Source organism: Pangasianodon hypophthalmus, chromosome 5 (assembly GCF_027358585.1).
Source record: "Pangasianodon hypophthalmus isolate fPanHyp1 chromosome 5, fPanHyp1.pri, whole genome shotgun sequence".
Taxonomy (NCBI): Eukaryota; Metazoa; Chordata; class Actinopteri; order Siluriformes; family Pangasiidae; genus Pangasianodon; species Pangasianodon hypophthalmus.
The window spans coordinates 8,379,612-8,395,451 of NC_069714.1; the positions used below are offsets into that span (position 1 = coordinate 8,379,612).

Below are 15,840 nucleotides of genomic sequence, written 5' to 3' on the forward strand. Positions count from 1 at the left end.
TGAACAGTCAGTTCTCGAAGTTGTTGTGTTGGAAGCAGGAAAAATGGGCAAGCGTAAGGATTAGAGACACTTTGACAAGGGCCAAATTGTGATGGCTAGACAACTGGGTCAAAACGACAGGTGTTGTGGGGTGTTCCGCATATGCCGTGGTTAGTACCTAATGAAAGTGGTCCAAGGAAGGGCAGCTGGTGAACTGGCGACAAGGTAATGGGCACCCAAGGCTCATGGATGCGCATGGGGAGCAAAAGCTAGCCCGTCTGGTCTGATCCCACAGAAGAGCTACTGTAGCACAAATTGCTGAAAAAGTTAAAGCTGGCTATGATAGAAAGGTGTCAGAACACACAGTGCATCGCAGCTTGCTGCGTATGGGGCTGTGTAGCCACAGACCTGTCAGAGAGCCCATGCTGACCTCTGTCCACTGCCAAAAGTGCCTACAATGGGTACATGAGCATCAGAACTGGACCACGGAGAAATGGAAGAAGGTGGCCTAGTCTGATGAATCACGTTTTCTTTTACATCATGTGGACGGCCACCTGCGTGTGTGTCGCTTACCTGGGGAAGAAATGGCACCAGGATGCATTTTGGGAAGAAGGCAAGCCAGTGGAGGCAGTGTGATGCTCTGGGCAATGTTCTTCTGGGAAACCTTGGGTCCTGGCATTGATGTGGATGTTACTTTGACATGTACCATCTATCTAAACATTGTTGCAGAGCATATACACCCCTTCATGGCAACAGTATTAGCTAATGGCAGTGGCCTCTTTCAGCAGGATAATGTGCCCTGCCACACTGCAAAAATTGTTCAGGAATGGTTTTAAGAAACATGACAAGGAGTTCAAGGTGTTGACTTGGCCTCCAAATTCCCCAGATCTCAATCTGATCGAGCATCTGTGGGATGTGCTGGACAAACAAGTCAGATCCATGGAGGCCCCATCTTGCAACCTACAGAACTTAAAGGATCTGCTGCTAATGTCTTTGTGCCAGATACCACAGCACACCTTCAGAGGTCTTGTGGAGTCCATGCCTCGAAAGGTCAGAGCGGTTTGGTGGCACGAGGCGGACCTATACATTATTAGGCAGGTGGTTCTAATGTTATGGCTGATTGGTGTATAATATAATGTTATAATATAGTACTGTATTTAATTAAAATAATTAATGGATATCTTAAAATTAAAGTGATATGTCTTGTCATTGAAGTCAGAAAGAATACCACACTGATCCCTATTTACTCCAGAATTACAGGTGCACCACCCTAACATCATTATTATGATATATCTGATCTTTTTTATTTGTGTGAAGTCACTTGCTCTTTTTGTCTGCTTCCTCTTCTTGTGTTCCACTTTCTCTGTTCTCTGATTGGCTGTGACAGGCCTTACCGAACTTTCCGATAACCAGGTATCTTTGGACCTGGAAAGGAGCAAATCACCCACCTCAGGTAACGACGCCCACATTTAACTTGAAAACCACACCCACTTTATATAGCGGTAAATACTCTATAGATTTTGTTCTAATAATCGACTACACAATGAAATGGGGTATCAGCCCTGCTTCAATCCACACACACACACACACACACACACACAGTATTCAGAAAGCAACCACCTTCACTACTGGTACTACTGAAATTATCCAAAACCAAGAAGACCATGATTTTTTTTTCATAATAAACTTATACATTCATGAACAAGTCCAGATTCATTCCCGCCTCACACCCGGTGTTTCCAGGATAGGCTCCGGATCCACCACAACCCTAACTAGGATAAAGCAGTGAATGAATGAATGAATCTAGATTCTTGAACATGCAAATTAGTAAATGTGCCCAAACCCACACACAATACCTTCTTCCCTTTGTAATCCCATATTGCATGGCCTGCATTTGCATACTGAAACGTGATTGGTTCTTATATTTTATGACATTGACAATACCATTTGCATGTAACATGCTCAACACTATTACACTATCAACTATTTCACTGAAGTTTTCAGCTTGCCTTTAAAAGTTTCTTTAGAAATGCATCAGATTTTCAGACTTTGATCAGTCTACACATTCAAATTAATTCCCCCAAATGAAGCATTTAATAATAAAAATTGCATTTGAGGAGTTCATTGTGATTACAGCTATGTCCTGCTTTTATAGCTGCACATCACTATTTAACTGCTCTTTCATTTTAATTCTTCATACCTGTGTGCCTTTTCACTCATTCTATATCTCTCTCTCTTTCATGCTCTATCTCTCTGTATTCTCCTGTATTTTATCTTGGCCTTTTATAACATTTGCTGAATATCTCAAGGATATGGTAGCCTTGATGCATGATGCTTGATTCATTTGAATTGAAACTTCACTTTCTTTTGCCTATTTTACTTATGTGTTCTCTCTCTCTCTCTCTCTCTCTCTCTCTCTCTCTCTTTCTCTCTCTATCTGTGTTTCTGACTGTAGAAGTCATGCCTTTGGTGTATTTCCTCTCTGTACTGTTTGAATGATGGGACTGGCAGGGGACCACTAGCAAAGCTCTGTGGCCTGCAGTTAATGGTTAAAGACAGAGATGTAGTGAAAGAAGTGTGTGTGTGTGTGTGTGTGTGTGTGTGTGTGAGAGAGAGAGAGAGAGCATGTGTGTGTTTGTGTGTGTGTGTGTGTGTGTGCCTGGTATTAGCTGTGGCTTTGCGGTTTTGCATCACATTTGTGGACAGGGAATTTAGCCAAAATATCATCCTGAAGCACTAAAGACTACTGAATAACAGGACAACAAGATAAAGGAGAGACCGACAGATTGAGTGTTTCGGTATTTTGACACACACATTGTGTGTGTGTGTGTGGGTAGGTGGTTGGGTAACACCTATGTGTTTTTATGTGTAGGTGTTTAAGTGTCTGCACAACAGTGTATTAAATAAGTATTATGTGTGGGAGAGGCACTCACGGGCAGATGTGTTTCAAAAATCATCACTCAGCGGTGGAGCTATTTATGCGTTGTATTAAGAGGAAGCTGCCATGAATATTTCATCACACTATGATATTATTCCTATTTTTTTTATTTATCTATTGCAGGCCTCACTATGAGTCTGCAAGGAGCCCTGGGCCAGAGAAAATGAATTATGAATGAAAAAGTGTTTGAGCAGCTGTTGCTTTTTTGCTGGGCATATGTTTTTAGCATGTATCTAAGGGAACAATCCAGTTTTCAGGATTATTTTAGCACACACTACATGATTTCAGCTTTGAGTTCCTAGTTGCTGACTAATTTTGGTGCTTGGTGACTTTACCCCCGAGCTCGCTGACTACACGCTGTGCACTCCTGCGCTGACTGCTTGCATAGTTTGCGTGATATTCTTTCACTATTCTTAGTCTGCATGTGATCGCTGAGCCTATGATATTTTCAAGAATTTTCGAGCAACAACCAATGAGAGACTAAATGGAAATCAAATTCATCTGCTGTCATGCACAGCAGAATCCTGAATCCATTTGATCGTCCTTTAGTGTGGGACAGTGAGGGCAAAATGTAAGGACAGTAATAATGCTTTGATAAGAAGTTATTTGGCATGACCTAGCCAAATGGTTGTTAGGCACAGCAAAAACAAAAACAAACATGATTCCTGGCAGCAAACAGTATAAAATTAGCTCAATTTTTTGCACTGTACCTCCGGTTCTCTTTGCAGAACAGACAATCCTCACTGCTCCTGTCTCCCCAACCAATATTTCCTCCACATTTTCTCTTATTTCTCTTTTTGTTTGTTTGTTTTTTGTTTCTATATAAAATAGTGACAAAGTCAAATGATATGCAGCTATCACATTTATTTTCTTGAGAAAGCATGATTTGGGGATCAGGCATGCTTTGTCAGGACTTTCTCTGAGTAGCGTATAAGCCTCATCTGTGAGGGAATGCATAGTGTGTACAACACCAAACAACTGATGGCAAGTGATTAAAGTCATATAGTGTGAAAGGGCCAGCAATTCTGAAATTTTGAAAAAAAAAACGTCGTATAGTGTGTACTCAGCCTTAACTACAACTACAGGTGGAACTTAAAAAATAATAACATTATTATGGAAATTACTAAAATAATAATAATAATATATTAGATAGTACACAGTATGCTGCTTAAAATTCTTTAAAAATTCCCACATCTTCCTGCATCCCTGCATGTATACACCTTCTCTTAACGTTTCTAAACTACTTAGAATCCATTCTAAGAAGATTTATTGATAGATGTTATTTTCCAGTGCTCACATGGTAGCCGGGAGACAGAATACATTTCCATAAAGCAGAAGTCACACCGGATTTATCCTTGCCCTAGCAGGATATTATCTTTGAGGGAAGGTAGTGGTAAATTTAGCTTGTTAAACTAGTGGTAAACTAGCTTGTTTATGTTTCATAACTGCGAGTGAAAAAGTCTGCTGTAATTGCCAGTTCATACATTTTATTTTTTGAAAAAGAAAAAGATACTGTGACTCGTTCTCTTCTATTCTTTTGGTGCATCTGTCAGACTACTGATTTAGGAGTGGACATGAATTGATGACCTTGATCTAAACGAACTCAATATGAAAGCAAATTCCTTTTTCACATCACTTTTCATTCTACTTTTAAATGATTGTCATTTTTGCTAGGAGATTTTTATAACATTCAATTTGACTACTTCCTTTCATCACAGAGACATAGCTGTGAGAAGAGAGATCACAAATGCAACATGTAATGTAATGAAATTTAAATGTTACATGTAAATGTAATAATAAAAATTAAAAAATACTAATGAAGAGTAATGCTGATTTTGTTTTCTTTCTCCCACTAAATAGGAACCCAGTGTAGACAGGAGGCAAAGTTACTAAGTAATAAGAAACTCTTCCAAAGCATTCGTCACGGTTTGGGATGTGTTTACTAAGCATACTGTATGGGTACTAGGTGGCTAAATACTGCTAAACACCAGCTGTCAAAAAAGCAGTAGCATCTTTCTGCAAAATCACAGTGGTGTTTATCCCAATGGGACTAAAATTATCAGACCACCACAGAGCTGGTCAAAAACTGTAGGTAATTTGCTCTGTAATTTTCTCAGAGGAGGAAAAAAAAAGCTGGAGTAGCACCTGCAAACCACTGAATTGCACCAAGTCATTTGGGATACATTAAGATATTGAGACACTATTGGTACCTTACCTGTACTGCACAAACAACAGTTTTAATTAGCACTTTGTTATTATTTAGAGTTGTGAAACTCTTCCACTGATCTAAGTTTTATATATATATATATATATATATATATATATATATATATATATATATATATATATATATATAATATATATATATATATATAGATAGATAGATAGATAGATAGATAGATATTGTTCCTTTGTGATTTGCTGTTTGTCTTTTCCTCGCCTGGCTCTCTGTCTTACTCTCCATCAGCTTCAGTAATTGGGGCTGTGTTTCTCTTTGAAGTTCTCCCTCAGGGTGCCGGCTGGTGTGTCGTTGTTGTGCTTTGTTGTTTGTGGGGTTGTTGAGTTCTTCTGCGGCTCAATCTGACCTCGTGTTGACTCTGGTGTTCTGCCAGGTGGCTAATAAGCTGAAATGCCAGCCGTTGATGGTGACCCACTGGGTTATATTTAGAAAAAGAAGGTTCCAACTAAAACGAAGAAGAAGGCTCTGGAAAAATAGGAGAGGATGAGAGATGACAGGGTGACAGGTACTGGCATGAAGGTTTTTAGACATGCTCATTATATGTGGCCCATATGTGAGGTTGAAACACAACAGCTATATTTGGTAGAAATTTGAGTTTTTAGGGCCTGATTCTTCAGATCACGTTTCAGGTCAGATTTTTCATTCATTTTTTGTAATTCAATAAAACCTGGCAACCATGTGCAAGAATGCTTAAAATATCTGTGATACAAATCTTAAAATGAAACAGTAACTCCAACACTTTAACCATAATCTTTGGGTGTTTAATGTCATGAAACTGCAGAATTCAAACTATGCACTGTATTTTCCCTTAAACTGGGGAGAGTACTGTTCTTTCAGGTGAAATCTGTTTCTATGCGACATCTTTACTACCATTTTTCTTGCCATGACTGTGTGATTGCATTAGCTTTTGGCACTGGTACTTTTTCACTGACATTTCAGCTTTGATGGCTGATTTATTTTTCTTAAATAAAGTTTCTTTTGTACTTTAAAACCAACATAATAATAGTTCTTTAACACAAATTTCTGTACATAATCTTCAGGATTGCGCAAAATTGGTTGTAATTTGCTTGTGTGTCGGTCTGATTATGTGTTTATATGTGCGTGTGTGTTTGTTGTGGCTCTCTGATTTCCAGTGCCCTACTCCTCCTACGTACACAATGAGCCTCGGGGCACGGCAGAGCCCGTGTCCAATCTGCGTGCCAGCCATTACAGTCCAGTCTTTTACCTGTTGGACAATGGTAAGACCCGGAACACATGGACCGGGGTGAGAGGGATGGTTGATGGCATGCTGCTGTAGGAGTAGTCACGCTTGTAGTGCCTGTTGCTTAGCTGTACCTAGCTGCTAGTGCTTCTCATCTCCTCTCGCAGCTCTACGATGTCAAGTTTCCATGTGTGTGCAGGTATGTGGGAGGCGAGTGGGTGGTTGTTGGCATGGGTGAAGTTGTGTGTGTGTGTGTGTTTGTGTGTGTTTGTGTGTGTGTGTGTGTGTGTGAAAGAGAGGAGGATGATGAGTGGTCATGAAAGCGGCCTTCACAGCCGTCACTAATAAAACACTAGATGAGAGTCAGGAAGAGAGAGAAAGAAGAGAGGGAGGAAAGGATGAGTTACTGAATTAAGGTCACATTTAGGATTAAGACTTGAGGTTCAGATGGATGAAAGTGAGTTTGAGAGAGTGAAAGAGTGATGTATCGCTCATAGTTTATTTCATGGATGCTCGCTTGCCTTTCTCTAGCGCCACGCCTCATCCATGCTTGTGTATGTATGTGCTGGTGGACAATATGGAGATGTTCTCTTGCATTTTATTTTGCAGATTGCCTGTGTTGTTATGGGTGTTGCATCAGCTAATTTGGCTTTGGAATTAAATCATCATCCAAAACATTAGCAAGAGGCAGCTACATCACATAGTTAAAAGTATCTGTCTGAAAGTTCTATAATATTCTCTTAATTTATATATAATATAGGCATCACTAAGATTTTCCATTGATGCTACAATAGTTATCTACCTAGCTTGTTCAAATCTTGCTAATTAGCTGTCTTTCCAATAGTTGCTAACCTAACCTCATGTAACCTCATGCAAGCAAACACTGAATGAATGCACAAGGACTGTGAGGCTGTGTCCAGAGCATGGTAGAAAGAATGGCAAAACTGCATGTGCACTTAATATTTATTTCTTGATATTTCAGTATTTTTTTAAGTGTATTTACTGAGAGTGTAAATTTATTACTTTAGTAGTATAAGGTTTTATCTGGATGGAAAATGAATTGCATATAGAACCTTATAATACTAAGGTCACAAAATGGTGTTCATAAACTTGAAAACTGTCATAATTAAAAAACAATTTGCTTCTTTCAACTGGGTCTCTTTTTCACCATGAGGTCGGAAGGCAGTATGAGCAACAGAAATGGTTGTAGAGTGTGCACTGTGCATTTAGTACATATGAGCACACTCAAGGAGGAAAAAACTCAAGATGAAAAAAGGTGAAATGAAGGTTCTGAATGAATGAAAGAATGAATGAATGAATGAATCTGGTAAAGCTCCAACATGCCAGCTCGTTTTTGTAGGAGCAGAAGAATGAGAAAAGCTGAAAAGAGCAAAATCATATCAGTAATTCATGTAAATTATAGGGTGACACAGAGCAATTCGACAAAGAATCCTGTGAAAAGGATCCTAATTTACCCATCCTATCATTTGAGTCATCCTCAGAGATGATTCTGGCCTGATGCTTGTTTCCTGGAGCCCTTTAGCCATTCCACTCAAGTGAATGCATGAACACCATGAAAAATTAACTATGCAACACACACAATGCAAGTCCGGCAGTGATGTCACCAAATCCCAGCCCACTGCCAAAGGAACTGTGCCTACAGAGTACAATAAGAGATTTCTGCAAATAACTATAAATTTATATGTTACATGTACATTTTCATTGCATGTAAATTTATAAGATTACTTGCAAGGTTCATACACGATGGGAAAAACATTGCAGATTTCTCTGTCTGGCTCGCACAAATACAAACTAAGGCTTATCAGCATCAACAGGCATAATGGGAGGGATTCCACCTGTAAGGCATGGGTTATTGATTCTGCAAATTTCAATTACTGCTGCATACAAGAGCAATTTCCCCTGCGCCACACAGAACAACAGCACTTCTATTTATGTCCAAATCCCCCTCTGTCTCCACTTCTACAAGCAGCAGACAAAGAGAGATTGAGAGAGGAAGGTTACCTCAGGGCACTGTGTACCACCTGCCTATACTCACCACAGGAGCATGCACCATCAAGCCAAGGCCGCTTTCTTAACCTCAGGGTCATACTGTGTAATATCGGTGGCACTGTATGTATATAAAGGCAGTGCTTTTTATATGCTAAAGGATATTTCACTCAGTGCAGAAGGTGCTTTTCCACACATGGTGCTGCTGCTGGTGTGATTCACATATTACCACTAAAAACAAACCAGGTTTTGGGTGGCAAAATTTTTTCCATTCTGGCACCTGAAATCTGCTGACCTGACACAGAGGAATTTGTGATGTCAGGAGCTGAAAATAAAAGGACATTTTATCACCATGACTCCAGAAGCTCAAGCTGTTTATATCACTTCCATAAGACAGCACAGAGACACATTTTTCAGTGTCTTAGATAAATTGCATCCATAATTGCATGTCTTTTTTTATATTATAGTAATAAAATGTCAGAACTCCTAAGAAATATGTTAATTGTAGTTTTTTTGTCCATTCAAGTCCGTTCTCGGTTCCTGAAATTTAGCAACTTTGAAGAAGGCTGAGCTTACTAGGGTGGAAACATAAATTCACATCAGCCCATTCATCAATGCTGATCTAATCACAAACTGTTTTCCTGTTCATTAGTTTAATCTTTGCCATATTGGTATTATCAAATTCATGTCTGGCTGGAGTGTGTGTGCATTTTGGGTGTGACATTTTAACCTGAAAAATGCTGGATTTGCAGTTAAATAATCAAAATCAATATCAGTAACATTAACAAGTATAACTATTATAGTAAGCAGAGTAGTATAAGTATAAACAAATGAATGCAAATACTGTTAATAATCACGGTTGTGTATGCTTATATCAAAATACAAGTAATGGGGTTTATGATTCCTAACCCTAACCATAGGAATCAGACTGAATCTTTATCAGCTTATTCATCAATAGGTACTATAAAGCACTGACCTAGATGTTAAATATGAATTAGATGTATATGTAAATAAAATGGGGTGTATCACATGCATATTGAACAGATTTGTTCATATATCATTTGGCAACCCCAGAAAATTCTTTTTTAACACATTGCATTCAGTATCATATGTACAATAGCTATTAATGTACATAGAAATTAAATTAATAATCACTGCAAGTTGGTAAATAACACTAATCATTGACATTGGAAATATATGAGGCATTCATACTAAACAATATCCTTAAAATGCATGTAATCATACATTCACCTGCCTGAAGTACCAGAACAGTGCTGCTCTGTATATACATGGAGTAGTTTTTCTTTTTTTTTAAGCCGTAGCTTTTATTTTCAACTTTTATTATATGGTTCCAAAACATATTATACATTTTCTTTTTGTAAATTTTCTAATATTCTCATTAAATACCCCATAGTTGACTTGCTGGTCTTGAAAACTTGTAGGATGTAGCAGCAGTATCCAATGGGGGTGGAGCTTAGCAACGGTCAGTTGTTGTCTAACACAATATCTTTTGTGTTGTGTAAAATACACTGTGAAAACCAGAATTTAACAAAACAAAACCAACAAAAAAAAGCTTTTCTTTGGTTGTTATTGTGGTCATGAAATGTGATTATATAGTGTTTCAGCTCTCAAATACGAGCCAGAGAACTGTTCCAGCAACTTTCCAGCTCTGGCAGCAACAAAGACTTAATTTTAAGAGGCTTCTTCCAGTTAATTATTTTTATTCATGGTGTCTCTTATCAGCAGTATTACCAACCACAATGTATCAAATATCCAGTAACATGTCTGTTAACTGCCTCTGACCTTTGCAGTATTGCTGCAAAATGCTTGCAAAATGTTGCCTTTTGATTCATTTCTACTTTATATTTTGATATGAAAAACAATAAGTCTGTGAGTGTGAATGTTTCATATGGTTTCATTTTTTTGTTGTTGTTTTATGGTCCTAGCATTGTGACAGCTCCACCAGACCACACTGATTTCCAAGCATACATTCAAGAATGAGTAGCACAGATATTTTCACTACAAAAATATTTCTTTTTTGGAAAATAATGTTCTGCTAAAATATAACAGGCTGTACAAGTATATGTATGTTTAAAATGGTAGAGTGGAATCTCTGTTTTCTGGTGGTTACATGTGATTAAGCATGAAGTAGCATGGTCATGCACCACTGCATGCGTGAACGTTGATTCTTTTACAAATATTTGACTTTCATTTACCTTATTCCTTACTTTTCCCTGTTTTTTTTTTTTGGTTCAGTTTTAAACATCATTTTGCTTTTTGTTTAATGGATTAATTACCTCTTTCTTTCCTGTTTCTTTTGTTTCAGTAAAGGGACCAGGCAGAAAGTTAAGTCTACCCACTGATCTTAAGAGTGATCTTGGTACGGTAGGCCGAAAGCGAGCAGTTTTTCTTTGAACTTTTTTCCTTTCTTTCGACTCATCTACCTTTCTCCTCATACTGTTACCGAGATCATGCTGAGGGACTTTGGTTCGTTTGTGCTCGTCGCTTTTTTTTTTAAGAATTCCATATGTAGCTCACTTTCTCTCATTGGGCAAGACTGATGAACGGCAGACACCAGTGTACTCACTTTCTTTCTGTGTGCGGTCTCTGAAACCATCTTTCTTTCAGTTTGTTGAATGTTTACTCTGTGTACATTTTGCAAGTGTTTACAAAGGTAGTTTGTACCTCATACTCATTCTTTACTTGGAAAAGTGTCACTCTGAAAACTTTGCTTTCACTCTATCGTGGTTGGTTCATTCTTTATCCTAAACGGCCTTGCTCCATCCAAGTTGGATCATTTTATACCTCAGCATAACCACACTCTAACCCAACTGGACCATTCTTTAAGTATAGAAACGCCTGCTTCATTGTGATTGGACCATCTTCTAGCTCTGAACAGCCATGCACTGACTTGGACCATTCTCTGGTGTTGCTTCATTGTGATTGGATCATTCTTCTATCTTTTCAAATCTACAAAATCTGTCTCTCACTAACTTTTTTTGAATTCCACTTTATGCTACTTCTCTTCTTCCTCCTGTCTGGTCTTTCTCGCATGCTTCGGCTGAGGGCTGAGCATTTTTCTCCTTTATAAATGCCTTTTACATGCTGCGTTAGTCATAACGAACTAATAACCACCTTCTTTCAGGAGGTTTGAATTGTACTTTAAGAAGAATGGACTGTGAGAATAAAGACTTTTGTTTGAGTGGAAATACTTAACTATATAACAATAATGATTAAAGCCTGCCTTTGGTTTGAATGGACCAGGGAGTGAACTAATTTGTCGTTCAGGTTTTTGAGCCTGTTGCAAGTTATATTTACTGAATGTGGGTATAAAATGAGCTGTAAGCCCTAGCTATAAAAAAAGTGCTGGTGCTCTATGGAAATCCTGAATTTGTGTGGTTGTGTGTGTGTCTATGTGATGATGTGTGCATACAGCTAGGTGTAAATCTAGGTTTGGTATATGTCAATCCACAGTCCTCTATCATACACAAGTTTCCCCTGGAGTGCACTGTAATGCTTCTTCATTCCTTATGTCTACATCCTAAATGCTGAGAAGCAATTCAGAACAATTTAATGGAGTGGAACGTGTGAGATTGTCCAGTGTCCAGGTTCATGGTGCAGGCCAGGGGAAACAGAAATGGAGACGCCTGCGGCCTAGGCTTCCCGTGTGGTTTTCCTCATCCTCAGCAAACCAACAGCATTTTATTAGAACACATAGAAAGGACATTTTTCTTAAGGAGTTTAGCAGAAGTCCCTTTTATTATCATACCTGTTGTTAAAAATGATAAAATTTTAATTTAGTTCCAGAATGTCATGCCCTTAGTATTATATGGTTCTCCCATTCATTCATAACATACTATAAGGACCTTAAAATACTAAGGTCATGAAATGTAGGTGTTTTGAAATTATGTTGACGCAACAGTTTGTTAACTTTGCATAACAGTATAAAATTAGAAATGATCCAGTGATGAGATTTTTCTGCATACTACAGTACAGTAATCATGTTCTACTTTTTTTTTTTCGTATTGGAATGTAGTCTCAATGTGGATCTTTGGAGAATTTGTGGAGAATTTTTTATTCCTTCAGAATTCTGAGATGAAAACAGCCTATCCATTGTAGTGCTCTCTGCTAAACCCGACAAAATCCCTACAAGCTTTTTACACACGCCCTGTTTTTATTTCTGTCTCTCTTCTACCTATTCTGAAGTAGAGACACTGAGAGAGGATGAGAAATTCCTTTTGCAATGCCAGTTTCTTGCGAATGACAACTCTACCATTATCTGTTTATTCTCCTCCTTTGCTTTGTACTTTGATTTCTTTTTTGCTTTGTGTTCTTTCTATAAGCTAGAACTAACAATCCTGCTATTACATTACATTTCTCCTTAATGTTTTGCTCTCCCTTTCTTTCTCATCTACCCTAACCAGCTTTTTCCTCCGACTCTGTCCATTTCCTCTCTCTCTCACACCTTTCTCTCTGTCTCTGTCTGTCTGTCTGTCTCTCTCTTTCTCTCTCTCTCTCTCTCTCTCTCTCTCTCTCTCTCTCTCACTGTCTCTCTGTCGGAGTTTCCCTAGCTCAGTTGCATTTGTGCTAATGCTTTGCCCGTTGTTTCAGATCATGTGAATGGACATTGCACTAGTCCAACTTCGCAGCCATGTGTGTCTGGGAGGCCCCGTGCTCCAGGGGCCCCTGAGGGGCCTCGTCTCACCCGCCGTGGGCCCGGACGACCGCCATTCCGCAAGGCCCAGTCAGCCGCATGCATGGAGGTCTCTTTGCCTGTGTCCTCCCTCACCGAAGGTGTGTGCTTGGTCTCCATCTCCCTATATTATCTTCCTCCCCCTTTCCTTATTTCTCCCTCCCCTTTTTCTCCTTACCCTCCTTTCCTTGCATGTTAACCACTCATCAGGGGATAGGAGCTAGAAAGGGGGTAGGTGCCTAGTAGCCATATTCTCTAACTGATTTATTTGATTGCTTTCTTTTTATAAACTCTCTCCCTGAGGAGAAATTGGTGACTTCAGTTGGGCTTGTTGCAGTCTGATTGGCCTATAATGAGGGAAACGCAGTGCCTTTTTAAGCGCCAATTTCCTCAGTTTTCACTGCAAAAACATAAACTATTGGTAAAGTGTTTTTGTGACTTTGATTCTTGGCTGGTTTGTGCTACAACCTGAATTGGATTGTCTTTCAAACACATACAGCTGATCAAAACCACTGTAAAGGATTGAAAGAAGAAAACAATAAAGCAAAAAAAAAAAAGTACAAACCACATCAGAGCAAATCACAAAAATGAATCAGCTTTGTGAGCTTTGGGGGATTCTTCCATCCCTCTTATGTTTGAGACTGTACTGATGATTCAAACATAAGGCTGAATTCAATTACTGCTATGATCCAAATGATCACTTTCATTATGAATGTGCTTTGTTGGGTCTATACTGCGCTGTGTGGTAGGGCGAAGTAAAGACAGAGGCTTCCATCATAAGGAGTTTCAGACTAAATGTGTGATAGTTTGTTTATTCCTTAGTCACAGACACACACTTGTATGAAGTACAGTTCTCCTCAGCCAGTTTCACACATTCTGCAAACTAAGGTTATTACCATTAACACATTTAATGGTTATAAAACACAGGTATACAAAGCTGCTGTAAAATGAATTTAAAGATAGAATGTTAATGATAAATGTGTGGCAGTCTGGGAAAACCAGATGTGGCAGATGGGAAAACCAAAATCAGATGTCACTGAGGCTCAGTTCTGGAAAACATCCAAAAAAAACAACAACACAATTTTACCAAAACAACACAGAAATATTTTTATTTTTGGTGTTTGCCTGTAAAAATCAGGTCAGGTAAGGAACCAGTTTAACAAGTGCAGTGGTAAAATGATGTGTGTTAACTAAGTGTGCATTTGGAATAGAAACTGGCACAATTCAACAAGCTGCCACACAAATGTGTAACATTAGATTACAATGCACACTCTCAAAACTTACAATATATACTCCATTTACTATTTTAAACATATTATCACTTATTCATCCCTAATTTGTCAGATTTATGTTTAAAAGGCACACTCAGCTTTGGTGAATAGTTTAGCGTCCCCTGCTTAACCTGATTATAACCTCATTGCTTTAAATGATAGAAATTAAAATAAATTGCATGAATTCTGAATGGTACTTCAATCATTTCATGAAAATCAAATGTACAATGCAGAAGCACAAAAGCGAGAACCCTGCTGAGATCGTTAACAGTGCCAGCAATAATGAAACACGTTCATACCAATGTTCAGCACATCACTGACTTCTGTGTCTGTATCTCTATCTGTAGTAAAAACATTTTTTATGAATTTTAAAGATGAAAAAAGATATATTTTATTCCTCACAGAAAATAAAGGCTACAACAATATATAATGAATACTGCCACCACCAAAAATAATAATACAAATAATACTGAAATTTCTGAAAAGAAAACTATGACAGCGATACTGACAGCTTTGCAATCCATGTTGGTGTTGTGTGTATATACCCCAGTTTGTAGAAGGGTACAATTGAGGATGAACTACAATCAGCTTTATTATCATTTTGTGTATTGCACAGCGAAATGAAGTAGTGAGCCCTTCAGTGCTCAGACACTTCAAGTCGGTAAGTTACTGACAAGAGGAAACAAAAGTAAACTTTCAAACATGCAATAAAAAAACACAAAAAAGATGTAGTTAAGCATCAGTTAACTACCTCTATACAGTTTGTATAGTTTGCAATTTTAGTGCAAATTTAGTTCACGTAAAATGGTAATAATAATACAAACGCATACATAAGAGCTATAATACAGTAGTGCAATGTCTTTTGACTGACTGGTGCAAGGACATGCTGTATGAGCTGGTGTATTGCAAGAGTGGAGTCTCACAGCTTGAGGGAAGAAGCTGGTTGCTAATCTGTTAGCTAGTAAGACATAACTGACTTCACTGTTACTCTAGAACATATACAGTATATAATGTACATAGCATACAGTCTGGCTCATGTGTGTGTGTATTATTGCTGCCTATACAGTATGTGCTTGTATATGGGAGCCATTCATCTGCGTTATCTCTTTGTATTTTTTAATTTTGTATCAACTTCCTGCCCTTATTGTGCACATGCACATCATTCATCAGAGCAGCACAATAAGCTTCTGACAGCACAGCCCTGTTCTTGTCACGGCCCTGTTTTTACCACCTCAGAATCAGCAGTAGTTACACTCTCCCTCTCTCTCTCTCTCTCTCTCTCTCTCTCTCTCTCACACTACCATTTCTATTCGTAATCCTGTTTACATGGAGGACATGCCACAGGACACAGCACTCAGCGGCACACAGTGTCACATCAGGTTCTTTTGATTGACGATAATGCCACGATCCTTCAGGTGGTTATACGGCAAAGGTTATTTATTATTAGAAAAGATTATCTGACAGACGGGGAGCACATTATAGGCTTGTTTAGGATTGACAGTTTTACTTCAC

At 38.5% G+C, this 15,840-nt stretch overlaps 1 protein-coding gene across 10 annotated transcripts in view; it reads left to right on the forward strand.

Moving 5' to 3' along the window:
- The window catches only part of stxbp5l (syntaxin binding protein 5L), a 118,171-nt gene that overhangs the window by 90,067 nt on the left and 12,264 nt on the right, over positions 1-15,840 (forward strand). For 4 of the 10 annotated variants that reach the window (XM_026947184.3, XM_026947187.3, XM_026947186.3 and 1 more), the window contains 2 exons: positions 1,367-1,432; positions 12,976-13,158. In XM_026947184.3, the coding sequence (XP_026802985.1) occupies positions 1,367-1,432; positions 12,976-13,158 (249 nt within the window). Of the gene's footprint in view, positions 1-1,366; positions 1,433-6,289; positions 6,395-10,690; positions 10,745-12,975; positions 13,159-15,840 lie in introns of all 10 variants that reach the window. The other 6 variants (XM_026947179.3, XM_026947182.3, XM_026947181.3 and 3 more) reach the window with 3 other exon arrangements.